At 35.1% G+C, this 9624-nt stretch overlaps 1 protein-coding gene across 2 annotated transcripts in view; it reads left to right on the top strand.

Annotated features, from left to right (window-relative positions):
• Positions 1 to 1263: 1263 nt before the first annotated feature.
• Positions 1264 to 9624, top strand: part of LOC306856288 (programmed cell death 1 ligand 1-like) — a 12693-nt gene continuing 4332 nt past the window's right edge. The window contains exons 1-6 of one of the 2 annotated variants that reach the window (XM_079395467.1): positions 1264 to 1605; positions 3351 to 3417; positions 4072 to 4425; positions 5508 to 5786; positions 7360 to 7467; positions 9495 to 9569. In XM_079395467.1, the coding sequence (XP_079251593.1) occupies positions 3357 to 3417; positions 4072 to 4425; positions 5508 to 5786; positions 7360 to 7467; positions 9495 to 9569 (877 nt within the window). In that variant the 5' untranslated portion in view covers positions 1264 to 1605; positions 3351 to 3356. Of the gene's footprint in view, positions 1606 to 3309; positions 3418 to 4071; positions 4426 to 5507; positions 5787 to 7359; positions 7468 to 9494; positions 9570 to 9624 lie in introns of those variants that run through there. The other variant, XM_079395466.1, reaches the window with a different exon arrangement.

The following is a 9624-nucleotide window of genomic DNA, read 5'->3' on the forward strand; positions in this document are numbered from 1 at the left end:
TGCCATTCAGTTGCTCTAATACCAGCAGGAAGAAGATCACAACCAAAATTTTCCACCTACACAAGATCCAGAAAGCCCTGGGGTGTATTTGAAATGACATTGTTTGTTATTTTTTCACCTCGAACCTTATAAACCTTATTTACTGTCATAAGACACTTTATTGCATATTACATAAGCCACAGATCTTGAGAAATAGATCTAGCTATTGAACTTTAAATGAATTAAAATGTCATAACTAACAGATTTGAGTCTGTTCCTCACACAAAGGAAAACTTGCAATATAGTGCATGAGTCTTATAGACTGTTATGACATTTTATGGATATTTTTGGTTATTTTGAGGTCCTCGTTCACTTTATTACATGAAAAGAAAGAAAGGAAGGAAACACACGAGATGTGAGTAAATGATGACACGCTTTCATTTCAATTCAAGAGCAGATGTTTTCAGATGTTTTATCTGAAGAGAACTGTTGGAAACTGGTACTACATTCCTCTAAATCCCTCTCATGTCTTCTCTTGTCAAAATGAAACTTAGGAAACACCCAAAGGAGTAAAATTGGGAAGGAAGACTCATAGTGTTCAGGAGAAACAGACAAGACTGAGAACTTTCTTTGGACAAAGTAAGAATTTATCTATCTATCTGTCTGTCTGTCTGTCTGTCTGTCTGTCTGTCTATCTATCTGTCTATCTATCTATATGTCTGTCTGTCTGTCTGTCTATCTATCTATCTATCTATCTATCTATCTATCTATCTATCTATCTGTCTGTCTATCTATCTATCTATCTATCTATCTATCTATCTGTCTGTCTATCTATCTATATGTCTGTCTGTCTGTCTGTCTGTCTATCTGTCTGTCTATCTATCTATCTATCTGTCTGTCTATCTGTCTATCTATCTATCTATCTGTCTATCTGTCTATCTGTCTATCTATCTATCTGTCTATCTGTCTATCTATCTATCTATCTATCTATCTATCTGTCTGTCTGTCTGTCTGTCTGTCTGTCTGTCTGTCTGTCTGTCTGTCTGTCTGTCTGTCTGTCTGTCTGTCTGTCTATCTATCTATCTGTCTGTCTGTCTGTCTGTCTATCTATCTATCTATCTATCTATCTATCTATCTATCTATCTATCTGTCTATCTGTCTATCTGTCTATCTGTCTGTCTGTCTGTCTGTCTGTCTATAATATAACTTTTATGAGATCTATTCTGTTGCGTCACTAGCGCTCGGTTCAGAGTTTATAAATTCGCCGATTTTTCCTTAAATTGCGTTTATTAGATTTGATTCATACCGGAAACTAGACTTCCTTCCTGGTGTCATCTGACTTTTTGATTCCAGTGATGGTTTACCGGATTGAGTGATGATTTAACGGTGCTGTCATTCATTTCTCGGTATCATTGTAAGAAGGGAAACTGAACTCTTTTGAGACTCGCTTTTCTTGATTAGCGGCAGGCAGACAGTCAGCCAGGAATCAGTCAGACAGCAGTCAGCAGCCTGAAGCGCACGGAAGCGCACGAGCTTGAAAAGCGCTTTACAGCTGATCCTGTCCTCATAATCACAACAAAGATCCGCAGGATACAGCACCTGCTCATGTGTGGCATTCATCAATAAGTAAGTTATCATACTTAGTAGAATCTGTTCTTTACTAGCAGGTATAGAGCAAATTAATTCATCATGATTTGGGAAGTAGTTTCACTATTTGTTTTGTCATTTTAAAGTTGTGTATTTTCAGCCTGGTTGCTGCTGTTTAACATCCTGTGTTTGCTGCATATTTGTATGTATTTTTGCAATATGATGCACCTTAAAAAGACTATTTGCTCTGCTAGAGTGATAGTGTCATAGATGTTAACAGCAGTGGAACTGAATATTTATTTGTTTATTTTGTATTTATTTTTTTATTTATGCTGTATCTGGGGGGTCAGAAAGCCCAAATTCAGTTTTGATTCATTTTTCCCTGTTCTTTTATTTGGGCTGATTTCTTTGTTGTCAAATAGATAGATGCCACTTATATTAGATGTTAGATGTACCACAGCATTAGATGTGTACCACAGTAACAATTTATTTAGTTAGTGAGTTAGTATTTAAAATTGTATTAATTAATTAAATTATTCATTCATTAATTGTATTATTTTTAAATGTTCCTTGGTAAAACCATGTTTTTTAACAGTCTTTGCAGTACCACAATTATTTTGTAATGGGCATGCTATTCAAATTTGACAGTAGATCTTGAATTACCCTATATATGCTGTTCAGATATACAGACATACTGTACAGTAACCTACAGAGGATTAGTTAGGTGGTTATACTTCTAGTTCAGATCTACTCTCTCAGGAAAAAAAGTCCAAAACTGTCACAAAGGTATTATGCACTTTTAAAGTACTCTCTATCTTTAAGGTACTATTAAGGGGTAATAAGGTACAAAGATATATCTTTTAGCCTTTGTAAGGGTAATGCTCAGTGACAGCTTTGTACCTTGTTTCTGAAAGTGTATGAGTATGAATTTCCTCATTCAGGCTAAATGGGATAATCTGTAGAAATCCCATCTGCGTGTTCTTAAGTGGATATAACACATTCGTGGTAGATTAGGGCTGATATCCCAGAGGTTGTTGGTTGAAACCAAAAAAAGAAAGGGGACTTACTGGAGTAAGTGAGGTTTGCTTGCCAACCACTAAACCACTAACTGTATGCCATTTTTCTATAAGTGGGTTAAGATGAGAATGTGGGTGTTTTGTTTTTTTACATCAATAACTCCTTTGATTTTTTTCCTGTGGCATGAACTATAGTAACCTGGGTAAATCAGCTTCAAAGTCACTAGTTTCCTTCTCCTGTGGGGTTGAAAATCAAATGACCAGTTTCTGATAATATCATCCCTTCCAGTCTTAGTGTGACTGCTTGGATGAAGAGAAAAATGTATTTTTATGATCTACACGTGCTGTCCGGATGGTACTTTGTGTATTACTCAAAAATACAGTGTCTCATATATATATGTACACACAGTATATGTGTGTGTGTGTGTGTGTTCATTTAGAAAGAGATGGACCTTCCTGAGGAATGACCATTGCATTATTTCTCTGCCTGTGTGAAATTTTCTACCTGGGGCTCTTTAGGTTTTGCCCCACATTTGAATCAGTTCATGAATCATCTATGATGCCCCAGATCTGACTCATACAGCCATTTTTAATTTTTTTGGTCTGGCGGCATTTGTAAATCAAGAAGTACTTCACTGCTGAATCATTGTGGTTCATGACATCAGTGACCAGCCAAAACACACAAACACTTCATAACCGGCTCAGTTTGGGCTTGAGATCAGGAGGATTTCATGTGATATCAGATTGATGTGTTGTGTTTACCTGCAGGGGTCAATGAGGGGGACGCTGGTCGTCGTATTTCAGGCTCTGCTGTGGCCTGTCGTCTCAGCATCAGGTATGACTGATATACATTACACTTTTCTGTCTGTTTTCTGTTTTAGATGATTCAAAGATGAAGCTAGAGACTCCTAAGCAGTGGTTTATCCTAGACATTAATTAGACCTAATGAAGCAAATGATCTTTCAACTGCTTTAGAGTTTGAGAATAGTTCTCAGTGTTGTTTCAAACTGATGATCTGAACATCAAACCATCTGAACTGCTCTCTACATGAATTTTATAGCTCTAGAATCTTAGTAGATGATGAATAGCGACTCATTTGAGACAAATGTAATACATTAAACATAACCGAGAAGTCCTTAAGTCTCGTGAGCTGTGAAAGAGCAACATTTGAGCAATAAAAAATTCCTTTGATAATTTCACTTCCAGTTTTGAATAAGCAATTCATACAATGGACCTTAGAAAATGTACCATGGTAATCTTAGTTTCAGCCAAAATGCACTGTTAAAATTTAAATATAATTTCAAAGATAACAATATTAAATTTCATTGTAGGAGCCCTAACTGTAGGTTAATGTAAATGGTCAATTTTAACGCAAGCTTTTTTCAAACTGATCATAGGTGATAATTGTAGTTTTTGAGTGATAACACTAAAGTTTTCTCATAAATCTCATGATATTGATGATGATGATGTCTCATCTGTCTTCCTCCAGCCCTGTTTACAGTCAGTTTACAGGACAGCGTTTACGAGGCAGAGCTACATGGAGATGTCGGACTAGTGTGTTTGTTCTCCAAGGTTAAAAGTCTTTCTGACCTCACTGTCATATGGAGCCGAGTCGAGCCGAAGCCGGCCGTAGATGTGTATCGGCTGGAGAGAGGCACAGAAAATCCCAATTACACAAGTGCCATGTTCATAAAGCGCGCACAGCTCATCCACCAACAGCTGAATGAAAACAAAGCGGTGCTGCTCTTGGAAAAGCTCCGGATAAAAGATTCAGGCATGTACCGGTGTATCGTGAAAGAGGGAGACGATGGAGACTACAAGCAAGTCACGCTCAAGGTTACAGGTGCGTTTGCCTTACAAAACACACAAATTCATAAAAGGAACATGATAGCTGGCAACAGTCTTTTGGTTGGTTTGCATAGTTAATTAACTGCAGCGATGCATTTCGGGACCCTTAATAAGACTCGTTATGCAGTATGTATAAACACATTTTATATATTATAAATAGTGCTGTCAAACAATTAATCGCATCCAAAATAAAAGTTTTTGTTTGCATAATATATGTGTGTGTGTACTGTGTATATTTATTATTTATATATAAATGCACACACATGCATGTATATATTTCAGAAAAATGTTATGTTATAAATTATATGAATATAAAAATATACATGTAAATATTTTCAAAATATATACTGTATATGTGTGTATTTATAGCACACACACATATTATGTAAACGACTTTTATTTTGGATGCGATTAATCACAATTAATCGTTTGACGGCACTAACTATGAATCTTTTATATATATATAGCAAGATGATAATATATATTAGTATGTTACATTCACTAAGTTAGCATGTCAGCAGACAAGAGTCCCATTGTAGAAGTTCATGAAAATGTCAATAAATCAATAAAAGCCAATATTTCTGCAGTATGAATATTGTTCAATTCCTGTATGCATGGAAATAGTGTAATATGGAAGAACTTATCACGCAATGCAATGTGCTTGATTTGAGTTAAATGAGTCTGGATTTTTATTATCTGCTTCTTGACTAATGATTTGATTAGACTGGCATTTATTTGTACAGAACATTTCTATTTATATACCGCACACAATACAGTATAATTCATTGAGTTGCAACTTGCAAATATAAACATTATTGTGCATTTTTAATCCTATTTTGTGTAGAAATGTGTAAACTTGCTAATCAAATTATTAAAGAAGCAAAAATCATGGATACAGTGGTAGGTCATTCAGGTTGGGTTTGAGTTCAATGCATGCAGGAAATTAGCATATTGCATACTACAGAAATAATACTAGTATGGTGGAAATGGTATTCCAAATATATCCACTTTTTCGAAAATTTTAACCGGATTGTCCTGGGTGTGAGTTTAGCTATATATCTTGTTTATGGTTTCCAGCTCCTTATACTCCTGTAAAGAAAAGCATCGTGAAGACGGGTCAGGATGAGGTCGAGCTCTCCTGTGAGTCTCAGGGATTCCCGTCAGCTCAGGTTATCTGGAGCGATGGTCAAAACGCAAACCTCACAGAGATGTCCAACAGCACCACACGCTCTACAGACGAAGATCTCATCCACATCATCAGCAAACTGACCGTGAAACGAGACCTCGTCAATAACTACACCTGCTCTTTCCTCGTGAACGGTGAAATCCGGCAGACGGCCACCTTTAGCATACCAGGTGAGTCTCACTGATGTCTGAAAGCTTTGTTATATAGTATCAGAACAGATTTGGGGAAATGTAGCATTCATCACTAGCTCACCAAAGGATCTGCAGTGAATGGGTGCCGTCAGAATGAGAGTCCAAAGAGCTGATAAAAACATCACAGTAATTCACAGCACTCCAGTCCATCAGCAACTTGTGAAGCCAAAATCTGCATGTTTGTAAGAAACCAATCCATCATTAAGACGTTTTTAACTTCAAACCATTGATTCTGGGTAAAATGTGTTACATAATATTGATTTCTTTCAATGAAAAGGTCGTCTCATCTGAATCAGGAGAGGAATATGCATAGGTCAAGCACTGTTTACAAGAGAAAACAGCTCTAAACAAATATGTGTGTGGATTTCGATGTGAGAGAAAACAGGAGATGGACTTTTTCAGGATTTATTTTAGGATTATGGACTCGTATTTTAGCTGGAAGCAACTGTTTGAAATGAAAATGTCTTGATGGATTTGTTTCTTACAAACACGCAGCTTTTGTCTTCTCAAGACATTAACTGATGGACTGGAGTGGTGTTGTTTGAACTCTCATCCTGACGGCACCCATTCACTGCAGAGCATCCATTGGTGAGCAAGTGATGGGATAAAACTCAAAACTGTGTTTTTCAAGTGGACAGACTTTTTGCATGGAACAAGTCTAGGCCTAAATGTTTTTTTTCTGAATGTATATAGCACTTATAAGATCTATCAGTTCATCTCTGTAGAAACGAGTATCAGAGTTTGAAAGTTGCCCTTGTTTTCAGTTGCTTATGGTTTCTGTGAGAGAGATTTTCCTTGACGGTTTTCCCCGGATGTGGGGGCGTGTGATATGAAATATGTAGGTGAAGACATGCACAAAATAAAAACGGATCGGTTTCAAATAAATGCAGAGGAGTGCTTTTGTTGCTATTTTTTCCAGCAGACATTAGTCTCATAATGATGCAGATTTTATTCATATGATGTTTCAGCCTAAAGCAAGTAAGCATCGTTCGACGTCTAAGGAAATGTTTTCTGTTATATAATAGAGTTGCAAAATATGTCAAGTGTTGATAGAGTAGGACTGCTATTAGCTTTAATAAAAGTTTTGTTGGTCTCATAGCTCTAATATCTGATTGGATTAGACATGGGTTATTAATGTTACTAAAACTAAACCCATAAAAAATGTGTTAATTTAAATAAACATTAACTGAGAAAAAAAAAAAAAAAAAGTTTTATTTCAGCTAGTTTCAAAGGCAAAATATTTAGTTTAAGTGGACGTACTAAAATAACTAATAATAAATAAACTACAACAAAACTTGAAAACCTGTATAGACATATTTAAAATAAATAATAATAACAATGACAAAAACACAAAATTACTAAAACTTTCAAATAAAAAGTATTAAATATTAAATAAAATTTAAACATAAAATCACATTCAAAATATTAACAAACTTTAAAAGAATATCAATGATACATATATATTTTGCGATCATATTTCACATCACATTTACATTTACAATCATATATTTTATTTAATTTTTTTAACGGCAACATTTTTCTCTGTTTACAGATGACATCCTTCCTCACTCTTCTACTCAATACGCGTGGATTGTCGCCGTGGTTGTTGTGCTTTTAGCCATTGTCTTCATCTCTGTCATTCTGCATAGGAGAAAAAATGGTAATTTACATTGCACATTTATTTACCTTTATACAGCTATTTTTATTTTTTAACATATACCATGGTAATACCATTTTTTCAAGCATTGTATTATTTGAAGTACCTTGGAGTACCATGCAAATGTGTCAATCCCCTGGTATTTAACATAGTAACATGACATTACATCTTTAATATTCCAGATGATTGTATTACTTGTTTACTGTTTGTGTCGGCTCATATGGTCTCTCAATCAGATATGGTGAGCTGGTTTTAGGTGTAACCAGTGTAGATGTGCTTGATCGATTTGTTGTTTAATTTAGAGCGTAGTCATGTGAGTCAACATCATATGATCACTGAACAGTTTGTGAAGAAGGAATCCCCAGTTTATTCAGTATCTGCAGGAAATAGAAACTGGAATTTGTCAGCTGACACAGGTGAAAACCTCATTAGTCATTCACACGCTGTGTGACCAGGCACTTTTAAAAAGGCTTGAGCTTAAAAATTCATAAAAAGCTAATAGTTATCTTGCACATGCACAGATCTGAACTTCTGTTTCTGTGGCATTATGAAACTAGAAAGTAAACAGGAATGACCCAGTGAATTACCCTTATAACCCTGATACTTGACTGGTGCTTTATGTCATATTAACAGACATCATTTTGAGCTATGTTCATATAACATAATAACATACTACTCTAGCTATTTCTATATGTGTACATGTAGGGTGCATGGTCATGTGACAACAATGTAGCATAGTACTATTTTAAAACCATCTATCAAATAAATAATGCCTACTCTTTCATAGAAAAATTACCTCTGTTAAAAATTGTGGGGGGGAAAAATGTATACAATTGACTTTTTTCATTAAATTGTGAGTTTAATAGTGAGAAAATCTGAATTGTGAGCTATAAACCCACAATTGTGAGAAACGTAGTCAACAGCGAAAATATAAACTTTCAACTGTGAGAAATCAAAATAGTGAGAATTATCAGAAAAATTGAGATATAAACTCATAATTCTGAGAGAAAAAGTCAGAATTGCAAGATATAAACTCGCAATAGTGAGAAAAATGTTGCAAGAATTGCAAGATGTAAACTTAAAATTGTGAGAAAAATCCAAATCATGACAGATAAACTGTCAGAAAAAAAAACAAATTGTGAGTTTATAATTTGCAATTGTGAGACATAAATTTGCAATAGAGAGAAAAACTGCCTTAATTTGGAGATGTGAACTTGCAATTGTGAGAATAAAGTCTGAATTGTGAGATACAAACTCGCAATAGTGAGGAAGAAATGTCTGAATTAAGATTTAAACTTGTACTTTTGAGAAAAATGTATGAATTATGCGAAATAAACTCGCAATGGTGAGGAAAAAGTCCAAAATGGTAATTACCTTTATTTAAAATGTACCATTATACAGCTATTTTTATTTTTTAACATATACCATGGTAATACCATTTTTTCAAGCATTGTATTATTTGAAGTATTGTGGGACATAAACTCCCACAATTGCAAAAAAAAAAACTATTTTTTTTTTTGCGAGAAATAAGCTTCCAGAACAGGCCATGATTGATTAGAGCGCAGTTTAACGAGTCAGCAGCGGCACGTGACGATACAAACTGCATAGAAACACAGATTCCCCTGATTGTTAATCTTCAGTATCTGCAGGAAAAAGAACCAGGTTTTGTCACTGGTAAATACCGCAAACATTCATGGAAAAGGCTTTAGTTTTTTATAAATAAAACCTGCTCAGACACTGGCATCATGACCGAACATGTGCTATCATTACAGTAGGCTTTATCTGACCTTTAATATGAAGTTTTTAAAACATATTTTGCTCCTGACAATGGAAAAATCATTTGTCCATTGCATGAGCGCTGAATGCTTAGAAGTCAACTGCTGATGATCCGATTATAAAATCATTACTATGCAAAAATACTGTTTCATATCCTCTTTTTATGTGCAACCATGGGTGAATTCCAATAAATTATGATAACAAATGTGCATGTGACCTCTATCTCTATCACCTCTAACTTTATCTGTTCTCAGGTCAGAAAAACAGACGAAATGAATCACCTAAATGTGCTTTTCTGTTTCCACACTCATCCTCTGCCAAAACTGATTGTGAGTTTTTCAAATTGACATCATTTCCAGCACAGGAACTTATTGTGATATATAC

The sequence above is a fragment of the Barbus barbus genome (genome assembly GCF_936440315.1).
Source record: "Barbus barbus genome assembly, chromosome: 36".
Lineage (NCBI taxonomy): Eukaryota > Metazoa > Chordata > Actinopteri > Cypriniformes > Cyprinidae > Barbus > Barbus barbus.